A 16,492-nucleotide genomic window follows, 5' to 3' on the forward strand; every position below is an offset into this window, starting at 1 on the left:
GCGCAAGGTGTACCTCGGCCCGCCTCTACAGATGAACACTCCTCTACAGCAAAGGATCTGCCAATTTTGTAATCTAGATAATATTGAAGCGAAGATGAATGCCATTTTGTAGTTGACTGCATATTATATAGAAACGAGAGGGATTCCCTCTATACTTATGTAATAGATAAGTTCCCAAGCTTTAGACATTTAGACAGAATAGAAAAATTCGAATTCCTCATGCAACTTGACAAACCATGTATCATTAGCTCAATATGTTCGTACAGCTTGAACTGCGTCAAGAAACTAGAAGAAGCTGAACCTGTAAATAGTAGATCACATTAGTATGTATAGTTTGTTAAAGTGTCATTGCTATATTCTTTTCCCTGTCATCCATGACCTGTACTTAGCTTGTTAGAGCACAAACGCACAATAAAGGTCTTTCATTCATTCATTGAAAAAACATTTCACAATAAAAAGCGTTAACAGTACAATGTTAAAACATTAAAATATAACACAGTTCTATACATAACTATCAGGTTTCCTTTGCATAAGCCAGTCTCGACTTCTTCCAGCTCATTTGCTAGTGTTCAGGAGTCGCAACAGCGATGGTACAGAACTATTCCTGACTCCAACAGTACGACTGACTGGCAGGGTTAGCTCATTAGAGTTTCTGAGATTTCAGCTTTATTACACATTATGTAAATGACCAAAGGAACAGAGGATATAGACTAGGGAGCTAAACTAGGTCTGGTAACCTGGCTATTTGCTTAGCCATTATGTGAAATGCGCTGCATGTTTGGGTTTTCTGCGCTTATGCCATCCTTCCCAGACGATCGGCTCGCACAACTCGTAGTTCTCTCCGCGCCACCACCTGTCGAGGTCCGTGTACACTTTCCTCTCCGCCGGAGCCGCCCGGAGCAGCTTCCTGCACACGTCACAAAACCGCGACTCAAACAGCTCGGGCAGGTTTTTGGGAGGATTCGTCTTCCAGGCGAAATATCGGTTATACTCGTCGTCGTTCTTGTCGAGATGTTTTAGGTAGTTTGCCAGAGCCTCGGGGGAGGCGAAGTCGTCTACGTGAATAAAGGAGTTTGGAGGGGCGAACCTTCGGTAGTCTTCCCTCGGCGCACCGTACACGACCGGGACGATGTCGTAGTCGAGCGAGTTGTGCCAGAACTTCTCCGTCATGTACTCCACGCACCGGAAATTCTCAAACGCGAGGTAGAACTTGTATTGCCGCACGTGCTCGCGGAGGCACGCCCTGTCCCCCTTCACACACTTGCTGGCGTTTCCGCAGGCCCCGAAGACGTCCACTCGGACGTGTTTCATGAGTTCTGCTGCGTAGCTGGTGCGGGACAGATACTGGAAACAGTCGCTCACGTACCAAATGGCCAGCCTGTTCTTCTGTCTGGCGTAGTCTTTGTCAGGAGTGGGAGGGTTTTCGGCCAGCGCTTTGTAAACCTGTATGTGAAAGAATGGGTAAATATATTATAATTTGTAGTGCAAAGGCTGTGGAAGACGAAATACATTTTATCTCAAACTGCTCGAAATGAGTTGACTATTCAAACCTCTACAATTTATACCAATTTCCCAAAACTTACAGACAAAAAAACTATTCTTCTTTTAACTCCCCAAAACCCACAAATTTTGGTAAAGGTGGGACATTACGTCTTCCATGGTTTGCAGAAGAGAAGTCAAATCCTTCAGACATAGTTTTAGACATAGCTATAGTTTTAGACAATTAGATTTCATTATATGTACATTTTGAAGTTATTTTATACTCTGTTTCAATGTTCTTTTATGTTTGTAACTTGCACTTAGCCTTCGGGCATGGATTTGCAATAAAGTTCTGTATACCTGTGTGATGTGGCCCCAGGGAGCCAGGATGTCGGAGTCGTTTCGGTACGACATGGTCCAGTTAAACACGCCCGCGTAAGTCACCAGGTCGATGCCTTTGGTGAGATGCGGGCATTCGAAGGGAAAGTAGACCCAGATCTGGTGCTCCGGGCGGGTCTTGGGGAACCAGCTGCGGCGGTACTTCTGCGGGATGCCGCGGATGCCGCGGAAGATTATGGCGTCCGCGTCTGCAGTTTTCGTCCTCCTTTTCTTCCTGACGAACTCGCACTGCGGTAAGGAGAGGCAGGGGATGGCACCCGGAGTCGGCCATCGGGACGTTGGGTTCCAGATGATGACTTTCCTGCGGTCCGACGGCGACTTGTTTACCGGCTGCGTCGCGGCGTCCACCCGCCAGGTGGCGTAAAACCGTGCGGACGGGTTCTCCGAGTCGGGAACCAAGTTGTCGTACCTGGGGAGTGCCGAGCGCCGGACAAGCCGAGACGTCGCGTTCCGGGGGAGGACAGAGCGCCGAACGAGGGACGCGTTTTCAGCTTTTCCAGAGTTAGAAACTTCGGCCCTGCTGTTGCTGTAACCGACCAGATGGTTCAAAACAGCCGGCATTATTGACATGTAACTGCGCGCCATAAACGCGAGGTACACGAAAAAACACAACATCAACAGACGTTCGCATTTCTTCAAGAGATCGCGTTCTTTCTTAGACTGCATAGTGATAAAGTCTCTCGGTTGGCATTGATCTGAAGATGTCCTTAGAGCAGATGGTAATGTGGCATCCGACGGGTGTGGGGGGGTCTGAACGTGTCCCGTTTTTATAGGAAATGTACTTTATCTAAAATAACTCAATGGACTCGTGTGAAAGTAGCTTGGGCTGGTTATAGATGCCCTCTCGGATGGGAAACCCTACGGGAGCCGAACTTCCAGCCGCCGCACTTGTTGTCGACGCGAGTTTGGATCCATCGTGTGTTGGGGCGCGCAAGGAAAGGGGACCGGCCGGTTCCTGATCAGGCTCCTAACCTCCGCTTCTCCTGTTGGGTTTAAAACAGTCGTCACTCTCACGGATGGGTGCAGCTTGATGTTTCTGGCTTAGAGAGAGGAGGTGATGCTTCAGCCTTTTTCTTGTAACAACTGGTAACATCGAGTGTCCTCCCTTTACCTGGTGACTTTGAGTCCAAAATACTAGTACTTTTCACTGTTGAGAGGAAGATTCTGTTGAAGCATGGCGTTGTCCAATGAGCGGGAGAGGTGGTCCGGTATCGGTGTCTGAAACAAACCGGATAAATCTATGGATTAGATCAATTAGATCCCGTTCATACCAGACTTTAAAAATCCGGTTGAAATCTTTTGAGACGAAAACAGAAAACACATCGATGAATATATTCACAGAAAGTTGTAATACAACCGCCCCAGATTGTCAAACATCACAATGAGGACAGCCTAAGGCACTTGGTCAGTTTCGACGTCCGCTTATGGTGTATGCCGTGATTGTCATTCGTGGTTCTAAAGTTCTGGATCTGTCCTTTTCATTTTAAAATATATTCGGTGAACAGTTTCTATTTGAACCGTAAAATGCTGTCTCTTTTGGCGTACGGAATCAGTCTCCATAAGCATAACGTTTCTCAGTCCAAGAGGAACCGGTTTGGCTTCCCCTGTAGGTCCTGATATAGCCTGCACCAGGCCTTTCTACGGGAATACGGATCGTAGAATTCTTTCAGTATTCTCCTATATATAATATAGCCAGCGTAGTTAGTCTGGTAGAGACCCTGTTGGCGGGGCGTTCCGTCTCATGTCCCGTGCCGCAGGGTTCGTCATGTTGGAGATAATCAAGTGTTGTCTGCTCGTCAGTCAGTCGTGGTTTTATAGTCTTAGCTTTTTCTTTACATCACCACGTACACGATCACCAGCGTACATACTACCATCGATAAATGTACATTAGAGCTTCTGATTCCTCTTTAATTCGTTTTAACAGAGCAGGAACAGAAGCATCTTAGCGTGTACATATGACCTAGTTTCCACACTTATAAGTGCTCAACCGGAAGGTACATGCAGTGTTCTTCATAAGGATCTTACATGACATACATGACATCACGCTAACATCCCGTAACTACAGGGGCTAAAAGAAACATTCACGATGCAAGTAACTCACCGGGACTAGATGAACGCAGCAGCTCGGCAAAAACAAACCGTTTCCCGGCGACGGCTGGCAGGACTTCTGGGAAATATGCCCGGATCCTCACCTGTTCGGACTGAAAATCCGGCTAGACGGGTTTGGGTTGATGTAAACGCCGCGATTTGAAATCAGGCAACAACTTTCAGAGAGAGCCAGTACTGGTAGTTTCCGCAGAACATACAACATAACAAACTGTATCGTTACAGTTGTGTGTATGCAACTTAATTACAGTTAGCATAACGACCCGGAGAACTTGTATTTGAAAACTAAAAATATGTGTTATGACCTTGTTGATTCAAGTTTTGCACTGTCTTTTTATATCTTAGTACATGCACCTTCTGTTGTACCCAGCTACGAAACAGCCCTGTAAAAATGAAGCAAAGCCTTTTTCACTGGAGGGAAACGTTTGCCCTTCTTCGGTAGGTGAGGTAAACTTTTGGACAATCAGCCCGAACGTTGAAATGTTGTAGAAGAAAATTTATTACAAAATGCAAGCAACAACCAGAGGTAAAACATACAGTTTTCTGTTTCATAAAGATTTAATGAAATTAGCCTACAACGTTATAGGTAGCAAGACTCCATGTAAGGCTTGTACATGCATAGCCCTTCGACGTAACACACCAGCTTCGAGGATCTAGTTTATACCATGTACCAAAGACCGATTATATACCATAGATTTTGTGATGACATCATGTATGTGAATTATAATGCCATTGTGTTTGTTAGCGTGTTCCCGCTGTCGCCCGGGGCTTCAGCTGCCGCTACTTGGTGATCTGCGCGGGAACCTCGAAACAAAAGAGGATGTCGCCGTTCTGGTCTGTCAGCTGCCACTCGACAACCACCTTCACCTGAAACAACCGACAACATGGCCATCAAGAGGAGAACTAGATACAGCAATGTCTCTTTACTACATGACCTTTCACACTTTTCCAGACGCCACCTTCCTTTCCACAAATTCTTACATGGTCTGTACTCCTCAAACAGAATTAGATAAATTATGTTTTTAATCCACAGTTTCGTTACTTTATTTTCATCGCCAGCTTATCGTGGTGCGAACAGTTCACCCACCCCTGGGTAGTCGTTATACACGTGCAGCTGGGATTTCTATGTGAAGATTTCGCCGGACTTCAGCGGACAGGTCAGGCCCCCTCCCCCCTCTCTCCCGGTACGAACATGTACAGTTAACCCACCTCTGGGTAGTATGTGTCCACATGCAGCTGGGACTTGTAGGTGAAGTTTCCTCCGGACTTGAGCGGACAGGTGAGGCCGGAGTCCTTGCAGCCGTCCGGGTACGGGAAGTTCGGGAACGGCAGCTTCTTTCCTAACAGAATCGCGTACACGTCCGTCTGCAGCTTCGTCATCTCTGCCTCTGGAGGAACAATGACAAGGACAATAACTTTATTGCATATCATTATATAGCCGGGTGACTTTGGCCAGTCAGAAGGCTCCATTCCACATGGCTTATGACACCGTAATGTCACAAATAGAGTCAAAACCGGGTCATTATTCATCCCAATCCATACATTGAACAATCCAATAATCACCCGCAAATGACCTCGGGTGACCCAAATAGAACACGACTCTGTTTCAAAATATCCATAAATAACTTAAGTTGTGTTCCGACGACCTCGGGTGACACCCATAAGGAACACATGTTCCCTGGCGATGACCCAAATAGAACACGACCCTGCTCCGGTGACCTGAGGTGACTCCATATGGAACATATGTTATACAGGAATGTGTCACTCTTTACTGTGTGAGTTTTGATAGGCTATATGATGATAGCGTTAATGGCCCGCCCTTTCTCGGTGAATATGGTGTGATGTAACCACCGCGGCATAAAGCCACTCTTTATTCGGTGGTTATAGCAACTGGCAAGGCTTTACCACACCATATTCACCTCGGGGCGGGTCATTAACTTAATTCACGCCCTATATGGGCAAATGCACTACGTTAGATAACTGAGGTATAAGGGTGGGAAGTGCTACATTGCTGTACTACGTCTATATCTACAGGATCTCTTCTCTCTTTTTGAAACATGTATGAACAAATTGACCACACTTAGCTTTTCATTTACATCGTAGTGCTTGGATGTCATAATATCACCAATAACAAATGCATCAGGAAAACGTACTGGCTTAGCCTTGCGTCTGTTTTGCTGATACCAATATACGAATGATCTATTATGTAAGTATTTTCAGATAAACAAAGTAGTTGTGAAAGAATTAAACGATTTGCCCGAAAGTATGAACCATATGCCCGGGTTTTGTAAGCTTCGTTAGTCACGAGTTTGTTTGGAGTGCGGACTCAAGACCGGCTGCCGATAGGATTAATCACGGGGTTAACCTTTTAACTCAATGCTAAAGTACAGTTCGTATCATCAGGGATAGGACCCACTGAAGGCAAAGTGCTTGTGTGTGCACTGAAATAAACAGATGTGGAAAAATACTACAAATGTCAAAATCTCTCTCTAGCCGGTGTTACTCCCCGCCTGCCCAGGCCTGGTGAGCGGCAACTGCGGGGTGGGCCTGCCGCTAGGAGTGCGATTTACTCAGGCTAGAAAAGTATAATTGCCCAAGGATTATTTGATGCCTAGAACTCATCATGACTGTGGCGATAACAGAATTTTATGACGGAGCAGGACTGGTGGCATGATAGAAATTGTCCTTTAACCATCTGTTACGGCTAAAGTGTAGTTTCTGTGGCTACCTGTACCGGTGGCGTAGTGCAACAGATCTTCTTGATAAAGGCAGCAGGTCTAAACAATATCTGTCATAAAATGTACCTGCGGCAAATACCGGTCCATGAAATGGTAGAGCGAACACGCCGAACCCCCTGTTCTATTTCGAACACGTCGAACCCCCTGTTCTATTTCGAACACGTCGAACCCCCTGTTCTATTTCGAACACCACTCTATCAGAATCAACACGGGAAGAGTCACGCCATCTTTGCGGTCGTTTGCGGCAGTGAAGAACTCTCATATCGGGCAAAGAAAAGGGTTACTAGTATGCTACAAGGCCTTACAAGTATCTCAGCCTTAATTATTGAAGGAAACATCCACAGAGTGAGTGAGGGGTTCGAAATTAGATCCAGGACAAGGGGCGGGGCTCATGGTGTGTGTTGGATCAAGAACTGGGTCTGTAAGGTTCGGGACGGTATCGGTGAGGAATGTGAGGAAAAGTTACTTGTGGTGAAGGTGACTTCCATGCTGACGTTGGAGCCCTTCTTGAGAACGCAGGGCTCGCTGGGGCAGGGCGTCACGCTCACGGCGGTGATCGCGCCCGTCTTAGAACCTGCAGGAACGGAACATACAGAACGGACTTCACAAGATTGTATAAGCAACATGCACCGTACAAGAGTAGAGTATAAGATGCATCAAACATGTAGTCTCGTTTTTTATAGACTCCGGTGGGCAGAAGATCTTACCATGGCGTATCTTACACAGCTGAGGAACAGTTGTGGCTTTAACGTACGTCGTGCATATAAACTTGTAATAATTTCTATCAAATATCACAAAACGTGTGTAACATCTTTTTGCACTTACCACAGTCCTTGAACACTACAGATTGAGACGAGGCAAAAGCCACCAAGACGCAGACGAAAATCAGTGTTTTCCACATGTTGGTGAGTAACAGGTAACTCTAACAGGTAACTCTAACAGGTAACTCCAACAGTACAGGTGTGTCGCAGCGGCGTACATGCACATGTAGATCTGGTGGACTTCAGCCCTTGGACCATCCACGGTTTGACCAATCCGCGGCAAACAAGACAGCTGATCATGAGGTCACGTTACCCCACCACGAGTTTTTAAAGACTCTAATCACATTTTGTGATCTCGCTCTCCTGTGCAAATTTGTTCTCTGAGGACAACACACACAGTTCCACCAGTGCTATGGGTCCTCACTGCACTGCGCAGTATGGCTTTATAATGACAAGCAAAAACGTTAAACAAGGTAATATATCTCTGATGTTTGTGATATTGTTAAATTCTATTGTGTTTGTTCTATTTCTTCTTACTATAAATATGAAGTCCACTTTTTATATGTACCGAATAATGTAGATTTTAGTGTATCTGTAATTCTTATAATGCATATTGTAAGTAGGGCGCACATCTGGGCAACCAGGCCCACAAGTCCCTTTCCCAATAAAACAGACTTAACTTGAATAAAAAGTAGATCCAGACAAGAGGACAATAATGAACAAGACGAGTTATGGGTAGCAAACATGACTTTTTTCCACAACACCATCAAAATACACAGTTACTGTGTACGGAAACAAACAGTTGGAAGTTGTTAGGAGCAAATACAGAGTAGTATTACAGTACAGGATATATATATATAACATCCAGAGAAATGATTACTTGGTAAGACATTCTGAAAATAATACAACATAAGTTCTTAGACACGTAGCACATCTTCCATAACCTCAACCCACCAGAGTAGCGAATCTACTCTTGTGGTACATCTTTGGATTCAGTGGGTTTAAAAAAGGCACTTAGTCAGTCGACACATACAGAAACAAGGGAAAATGAATGACAATCAGGACACTGAAACTATATAAACCTTTGTCATGTCACGTAAATACATCTTATTTCTCAAGTTTCATTATCAAGGTCTAAATAAGTTTCTTACTTGCACCACATGACTCTTAAATATACGAGTGACTCTTTGCTTCCTTTGGTATAAGTTTCAGGTAATACGTCCCAAATGGGTCCTCTAAAATCACTTTCAGCATTAGAAGAGAAAATTTGAACCTTCTGCTTTAAATTTCAGGTAAGGCCAGTCAATCTTAGTTCCTAGGAGAGAGCGCTGCCTTGAATATACCAAAAATGCAGAACTTCCTCTACACATATTTACATCATCTTCATCCAGGCTTTACTGGACCAAGTACAGGTACAAATCTGGCTGTACATTCATCAACATCATCAAAATTTGTCTTATTCCACTGTCAATCAAACTTGTAAACATTTTGGCAAAACAGGCAGCCAGCTACAGACTTTTTTCACATTTGTCTGTTACTGATATACTATAACACTTTGTGTAACATGTCTGACATGCCAAACAGTAGTTAGGCCACACCAATCTCTCCAAATCGCCTCTTCATTTTTTTTCTGATTTGCAAAAAAAAAAAAAATTCTGGTACTGAATCAACTGAAAAATGCTCATATTTTGCCCCCAACAGTTGAGGAAAGCATTTGCATGGGGCTATAATATGATGCCTAGACCTGTTTTTCTTTTTTCTTTGCCCTGTCGCATCATATTTTTTCTGAAAAAAAAAGAGAACCAACAAATTAAATTGGTGTGGCCTTACTGTCTGAAATCAAAAGGTACAACAGGTTTGAGCTACGCTCTGGTATTACATGTGGGTCCAGTGTAGTAATAAATAAGCTAAAATCTGACAGGTTTAGTGGCTGTTTTCCTCTGTTAACATGGCTGTTACTAACTTGGAATCGGTTTGGAAGAAAATAAAGATTTCTTCTGAGACAGTAAATTTCACCATGGTTGTGGTACTAGTATCAGCCAGCTCAGAGCCGCGAGTTTATCTGTTGTAGGATGTATGAAATAAAGACTAACTTTCCTTCCAACACTGAAATGAATTGGGACTTACCCCAAATTTTCGGCTGACTCCTTAAACCTTGTTCACGGAATGGTCCCGTATACTCTTGGACGGTGACGTCAGAGACACGTGACCGTAGTAGCGGGTCATACGTGCCAGATGATTCCGTGAACAAGGTTGAAGGAGTCAGACAAAAATTTGAGGTGAGTCCCAATTCATGCCAGTGTTGGAAGGAACGTTTAGTCTTTATTTCATAATAACTTGTACCAACACATAAACTTTCATGCTGTTGTACATGTAGGAGGTTTGACAGTAACACAAGACTAAAACAAGATGTTAGATCAACAGCTCAATCTCCGAGGAATCGTGTCAAATCTAACACTCCATCACCAGAGAACCATAACAAGAAGGAACAGCCTTGTGTAGAAAAGCAAAAACTGTTGTTCCAGTCCAAAATGTACTGTACAGGCTCACAGACAAAGGAAACTACCATTCTCAATACAAACAGACGCCCCTTCCGTACAACTGGTAACTTTCCATTCAAACATATCTCCTGTTCGTATTCTAAGATATATTTTTTCCACACTTCGGTAACATCTGTTAAAGAAGCAGTGTTATCACTATGACTGTAGATAGCTTTTTTTTTTCTTCGGAGGTCAGCTTTCAAAAATCATGCACAGGCTAACAGTGACATGACCTGACACACACACATATATAACAAGAGTTCTTTAAATTTGTCTCCTAGCTGGATTAAGGATTTTAATCTTTGGCTTTTAGCAATATCAGGTAAGAACTAGCTCAGGTTCACGTATTACTATCTTTGAAGAGTGACAAATTTCAATGCTCCAAGAGCCCTCTATCTTTTCTACAGAGAAAGGAAGCTACCATGGCCAACAGGTACAATGTACCGTAACACTGTTGAAGTGTTTTTACTATGTATATTAGGGCCAGAAAGTAATCAACATTTGTCTACTAGTCAGTATGTCTTTGTGACATTCTGACCCTAAAATCCCTAGAAGTTCTAGTTCAGCAGTGTTACAGTATTGTACCTGTGGGCCACCGTAGAGAAAGGAAGCATTTCCAGTCTTTCAGTTCTCCTGCGAGCGGATTGCTCACAAGTAATGTATCAAGTGTGTTACAGTAAAGTTATTAGTTTTTTTTTTTGCTTGTCGTCAGAGCAAAGGCACTCCATTGGTACCTACTGTTACTAATCTTTGGATCTAGTGTGACCCGCGGTTAGGCCCGCGGCGCATTGCCCCAGGGCTGACCCGCGGCCCGTCGCCCCAGGGATGTAGCCCGTGGCCCGTCCCGCGGGTCTTGATGCAGATGTCGTGTTCCCAGTTCAAGGCAGGTAGGAATTATGCCAGAGGTAATGTAGATGCTGAGTACTAAACTGACGGTTGGTTACGCTGAGGACACAGTTCCGAACCGGGGCCCGGTCGGGCTGTTTGCGTGACCGGAAAATCAACATGTCATACGAAGAACGTACACAAATAGTGCTCATGATTACTTTCTTCAATTTTTTGTGTGTGTTTTGTTGTCTTTTCTGTATCTGTATCTGTATAGTCGGTATAACTGCCCTTCGGCGTAACACACCAGCTTCGCAGGCACGTGGCGCGACGGCAGCTAGCTATATCACACCGAACGACTTGTTACACTCAATCATATGACATATACTTTTCGTTTCCACAAACTGCCAGGCTGGGAATTGTGACTTCAGCATTAACATGAGCGGTAGTTATGTCTGGCATGGTACATATCAATGCCTGGAACGGAGAAATATTATCAAACTCACAACCAGTAAACTTCCACATGCCGTGGAGGAAGGTTTCGTTGCTGTGTGAGCAAACAGTTTGGACAGTTCAGTACTCAACACGTCAGACCTTTGTGCACATCAACATTATAACACCATCCTGCATATGTAACATTATAACACCATCCTGCACATGTAACATTATAACACCATCCTGCATATGTATGTACTTGTGCATTACGGGGAAACTCTTCCCAGCAGCTTAAACTAAGTTAAAGGCATCCACTGCAAGATTGGTGCGGCAAAGCAAATACTACTTTGCTATCATGAAAGTTCATCTGTGTTGGTAGTTACATTGTTAAAACTTTAGATCCAATGCAAAAAGTTCTCTCACTACTGAGGAAGACCATAGTGACTGGTCGAAAGCTCTAGGTAAGAGAACGTTTTGTGTTGGATCTTAAGTTTTAACTCTAAACAAATAATAGTTTGGTTGAAGAAATCTGTCTGATACTGAAAGTTACTGCTATTTCTTAGCACATGTTCCTCATCATTCTATACTTGAAGCACTGGAAATATCCCCAAGACAAGTTACACGAGGTACCTCTTTATTTTTGGGTACCACCCATAAATATCTAGAACCTGCCTAAAATACAAAACAAGAAACAGTTTTCCGTCTGTGACATCATATTTTTGCGTCACAGACATCAGGATGCTATGGGACAGGTTTGATTCAACTTACTACATTAAAAGAATTACCAGAAAATTGACTTTGAAAATGTAATTTTGCCGTCCTGAAATTGCACTGGATGCCTTTAACGGAATGACTAAAGCTTCAAGAGCTGCTCTATACTTTCAAATTATTGCATGGGATCAGCAGAATAGCAAGGAGTGGCAAAAACAGAGTATCTGTTAAAAAAAGATACAACGTCAAAAGTATATCAGGCACTGTGTTGCATGGTTCCAAGATGCATGTAGTAGTACTGTGTTTTGAATGTGACAATGATGCCATGCAATAAGAAAAGTATTTGCATATCAAAGATGACTTGACAAAAGTCATCCATTGTGTGGATTGAAGTTTTCAAACCAACCACTCGAGACAAAGTACTAATCTCCAAGCAGATCATACAGTGTCAAGGCAGTATCCATTGGCCAGAGGAATGTCCATTTGCCACTGAAGAATTTGCCACTGAAGAACTTGGGTGGCCAATGGATACTGCCTGGCCAATTCGATACTGTCTTTGGCGGCCACCAAAAGATTTGCTTGGAGATTAACAACGTACATGTACTACGTCTCATGAGGGTGGTGGTTACTGAAGTTGTTTTACACTTGTTTTTCCCCATCAGGGTTTTGTGGCAGTAAAATCGTCAGGAAGTCATGTGATACCAGGACAACACAAACACAAAACTGTCAGACATGCCGGGAACTATCACCCACTCACAACCATAGAATAACAAGCTGGAAGTACAGCAACTTAGAACTTAGAGTCTATGAATCAACTGTACATAATATTATATGTAAGTATGAATACAGAAGTTAAAGTCAATATTAATCAGCATCTGTAACAACTAACGATAATTAGAATAATGGTCCTGGTTAGGAAAATATACAAAAATGTACATATATCAACGTCAACTTTACACCAAATATACTAAATGATGAAAAAGCCCAGAAAGGCAAATTTTTCATCATCTAATGAGCAACATATACATCCTCACAACATAGGACACGTCCACCTTACGTAGAAAAAGACAAAAACAGACAGAAAAAACTGACTGGTTATTTGAACTGACATGAGATGAAATGTTTATCTATTCTATATGGATCTTTGGATATATTTTGTTTGTATAACTGTCCCACCTCGGATAGTCACTACCCTGGTCTACCCTCCTGGCCTGTGAGTTGTTGATTATCAAGGTTCCACGTTACTTAGCAATGTTCTGGAAACAACTGTGTGTAGAAGGAGCAGTGTCCTCGCCAGCCTGAAATATTTTTCTGTTCTCACAGAATTTTGTTATCTGCTGTGAGCGACAAAGTTTCACCAAATCCCAGACACTGGCTAGAACAGTGATGTGTAGCATTTAGCATGTGGTCCAGTACTACAAAAAATTGCAGTAAGAAAAATATACATGATAGTAAAAGAAACTACTGGTGTATCTTGTAAATAAAATCACAGTTGATTTCTGTGGTAGTGGTGTGTTGAGTTGTGAGGTGACTTGTGTGGTTGTGGTGTGTGTTGCAGAGTGGACAGCATAATGTGTAACTGTTACAGTTGTGTCCAGGGTATCCAGGGTGGAGGATGAATTGTTGATTTCTGTGGTACATGTAGGGATGGGTGGAGTGTGTTAGGTGTGGTAGATGGACAGTACAATGTCTAACAGTTGTGTCACTGTTGATGATTGTGTATGTTGCAGGAGTGGAGGATACATGGACAGAGTACTGTAACATGTACCATGTAACAGTTGTGTCCAGGCTCTGTGTGGTTGATGATCTGTGTGTTGCAGGAGTGGAAGGTAAGATGGACCATGTAAAAGTTATGTCTGGGTAGGAGGATAAGATGGACAGAGTACCATGTAAAAGTTGTGTCCAGTCTCTGGTGGTTGTGGCTGTAATGTGTAACAGTTGTGTCCAGGTAGGAGGATAAGATGATCAGTGTACCATGTGAAAGTTGTGTCCAGGCTGTGTGTGGTTGATCTGTGTCTTGCAGGGTTGAAGGTAAGATGGACCGAGTACCATGTAACAGTTGTGTCCAGGCTGTGTGTGGTTGATGATCTGTATGTTGCAGGAGTGGAAGGTAAGATGGACCATGTAAAAGTTGTGTCCAGTCTCACTGTGTCAGGTTCATCAACAACTTCACCCTCCCGGCCTCATAATCGTCCTCGTCTACGTTCACTAACAGCTTTATTGCCTCGTGACCCACGGCTTGCTTGAGCGAGTCGGTGATGAAAACCCCCTTCAGAGCCTCCAGCAGGGACCCGTTGATGTAGTCGCGCCAGAAGGCGTCCAGGTACGTCAGTTCCGAGAACTTGATGTCGCAGATGATGGCGCCGAGGTCTCGGGACTTGAGGATGGTGTTCGCCTGGCTGAACCGCTCGAACTGACGCTCCAGCTCCGACGGTTTGTTGGAGAAGATGTTTCCCTGGAGGGCCGTGTCGTGTTGGCAGAACTCTGCACGCACGCGCAACCGGATATCTGCAGAAACATGGGGTTTACAGCATTATAAATAACGTGTCATGCTGACAGAACTCCGCACGCACGCGCAACCGGATATCTGCAGAAACACGGGGTTTACAACATTATAAATAACGTGTCATGCTGACAGAACTCCGCACGCACGCGCAACCGGATATCTGCAGAAACACGGGGTTTACAACATTATAAATAACATGTCGTGCTGACAGAACTCCGCACGCACGCGCAACCGGATATCTGCAGAAACATGGGGTTTGCAACATATATAAAAGTAATATTTGCAAAGCAAATGCATAATATTTACCTTCGCATATGGTCTTCTCTGTTAATTCTTACTCGAATACAATCATATATATATATGGTCAAACAGGAGTATAAATCCCCCTACTATAAAATTGCAACATTATGTAACCCGACACCAGTTACCATGGTGACAGGTGTCAACATATCAGATCATTGGCCAGGTCAGAGGTCAGTGTTTGGAACAGAAGAAGAAGAGGAAACGTAGCAAAAACAATATGTTTTCCTTCGGTAAACATCTTAGAACTCTCCATGCACACGCAACCGGATGTCTGTGATGAAAAGGAAAAGTGATCTTGATTTAGTTTTATTTGTACCTCACTGGTCGTGACAAAGAAGACAGATGCTATGTACAGTATTTACAGGTACATTGTACCAGGGAAAGTCCCCTTCATCTTTTTGTCAAGCACAATGAATGGTGGAGCACAGCTTAACGTCCCGTCCTAAGGACTGCGACTCTTTCCAGTAGCGTGCATGTCGGGTGAGTGACAACAGCCGGGATTGAAACTCCCAACCTCTTGGTCCAGTGGCAGGGTTGGTCTAACCATGCTAGTTTGGAAAACACTTTTTTGCAACATACAAATGACAAAGCAGCAGACTGCAGGCAGGGAAAGAAACAAACCAAGAAGTAATTTGTCTGGCATAATTTGATTAACTTCAGGATAAAACCGATGTAGCTGCATGTCATTTGTAATATTAATGTAATATCGAGGCCAAATGATTTCCCTTTACATAAAAAATTCATGTCGGCTGATGAGGCTTTTGAAGGGAAAATTCTTAACCTTTGCACTGCCTTTAGCCTCTTACATTCACCTCGTCTGAACTGCTCAAAGTAGAGGTCAGCTATCCCAGAATCATACATGTAACCAAATCAGAGATCATGAAATGATACAAGTTCATACAACCCCCTACTGTTCAGACATCTGTGGGAAATTACATTAGCCAACTGCTAAAAACACCAGCAATGAGCTTGTTTTGCCCAGGGGCTGATCATATAGCATAATAGATTGATTTCATAAGCCCTGTTGCATTTTGAGGATTTCTTGTGCAAAGTCCTCAGCTTAATTCTGAAACAGTAACGGTGAGTTACTAGTATCTTTATCCATCTGTTCTATGCTGAATATCTTCGTTGAAGGAAACACTGCTTTTTGCTGTTTCTTCTTCTCCTAACACATAGGGTCAATGACCTATACCAGATGTCTAGCTGTCACCATGGTAACTGGTGATGGTATTGGGTTACATTATGTAGCAAGTGGCAGGAAAAAATTGGAATGGCTGATCAACATATATATGAATGTGTTTGAGTTAGAACAAACAGAGCATTAGTTTGTTAGGCCAGGCCATGTAAAGGTTAACAGTACAGCATGCTTTTGCTTTGCAAATGTTTCCTTCCTTGGTAATTTGTACTTTTGTAAGAGTATACAGATGTTCTGGTGAGGGGACAGGGTGAACTTACCACACGTGTACTTTTCTCTCTCCTTGGGTTCCTCCATCTCCTCATACTCCACCTTCCTCCCTCCCCGCATCATGCACACCTTCTTCTGCTGCCCCCCTCCCGCTCCCGCTGCCTTCCTCTTCCCGCCTGGGCCCAGGCCCGGCGACTCCCGTGGTTTGTAGCTGCATATAGAAGACGGGAGGGCCGCCTGCTGCCTGCCGGGGCTGCACAGTTTGGACTGGCCTGTTCCTGTGA

At 43.7% G+C, this 16,492-nt stretch overlaps 3 protein-coding genes across 4 annotated transcripts in view; all 3 read right to left on the bottom strand.

Moving 5' to 3' along the window:
* Positions 1–177: 177 nt before the first annotated feature.
* LOC109484018 (alpha-(1,3)-fucosyltransferase 7-like) lies at positions 178–4,068 on the bottom strand. Its single transcript, XM_019787183.1, has 3 exons — positions 3,980–4,068; positions 1,840–3,096; positions 178–1,443 (listed from the first exon to the last, which is right to left on the bottom strand). Exons 2-3 carry the CDS (start codon positions 2,542–2,544, stop codon positions 757–759), a joined length of 1,392 nt encoding a protein of 463 aa, XP_019642742.1. The 5' UTR covers positions 2,545–3,096; positions 3,980–4,068; the 3' UTR covers positions 178–756.
* A 397-nt stretch (positions 4,069–4,465) lies between these two features.
* Positions 4,466–7,677, bottom strand: LOC109484027 (epididymal secretory protein E1-like). 2 transcript variants are annotated; one of them, XR_002141055.1, is made up of 4 exons: positions 7,548–7,677; positions 7,189–7,296; positions 5,072–5,372; positions 4,466–4,851 (listed from the first exon to the last, which is right to left on the bottom strand). XR_002141055.1 is itself a non-coding variant. In XM_019787199.1 (4 exons), exons 1-4 carry the CDS (start codon positions 7,621–7,623, stop codon positions 4,765–4,767), a joined length of 450 nt encoding a protein of 149 aa, XP_019642758.1. In that variant the 5' UTR covers positions 7,624–7,677; the 3' UTR covers positions 4,466–4,764. The 2 variants fall into 2 exon arrangements, 1 of the variants encoding a protein (XP_019642758.1); XM_019787199.1 differs by having other exon boundaries at positions 5,194–5,372.
* A 6,414-nt stretch (positions 7,678–14,091) lies between these two features.
* The window catches only part of LOC109483987 (death effector domain-containing protein-like), a 2,490-nt gene continuing 89 nt past the window's right edge, over positions 14,092–16,492 (bottom strand). Inside the window, exons 2-3 of the mRNA XM_019787144.1 lie at positions 16,259–16,486; positions 14,092–14,502 (exon numbers count right to left, since the gene is read on the bottom strand). Of these exons, the coding sequence (XP_019642703.1) occupies positions 14,138–14,502; positions 16,259–16,486 (593 nt within the window). The 3' untranslated portion in view covers positions 14,092–14,137. The remainder of the gene's footprint in view (positions 14,503–16,258; positions 16,487–16,492) is intronic.

Source organism: Branchiostoma belcheri, unplaced genomic scaffold (assembly GCF_001625305.1).
Source record: "Branchiostoma belcheri isolate BF01 breed outbred unplaced genomic scaffold, Haploidv18h27 scaffold68, whole genome shotgun sequence".
NCBI classification, from domain to species: domain Eukaryota; kingdom Metazoa; phylum Chordata; class Leptocardii; order Amphioxiformes; family Branchiostomatidae; genus Branchiostoma; species Branchiostoma belcheri.

Excerpts from the sequence above, each read along its gene's own strand:
- LOC109484027 (XM_019787199.1), bottom strand. The coding sequence starts at position 7,623 with ATGTGGAAAACACTGATTTTCGTCTGCGTCTTGGTGGCTTTTGCCTCG. Across the intron at positions 7,297-7,547 it reads TGTAGTGTTCAAGGACTGTG|GTTCTAAGACGGGCGCGATC; the intron begins GTAAGTGCAAAA and ends CCGTTCCTGCAG. Across the intron at positions 4,852-5,193 it reads TGGACACATACTACCCAGAG|GTGAAGGTGGTTGTCGAGTG; the intron begins GTGGGTTAACTG and ends CGGTTGTTTCAG.
- LOC109484018 (XM_019787183.1), bottom strand. The coding sequence starts at position 2,544 with ATGCAGTCTAAGAAAGAACGCGATCTCTTGAAGAAATGCGAACGTCTG. Across the intron at positions 1,444-1,839 it reads CCTGGGGCCACATCACACAG|GTTTACAAAGCGCTGGCCGA; the intron begins GTATACAGAACT and ends TTTCACATACAG.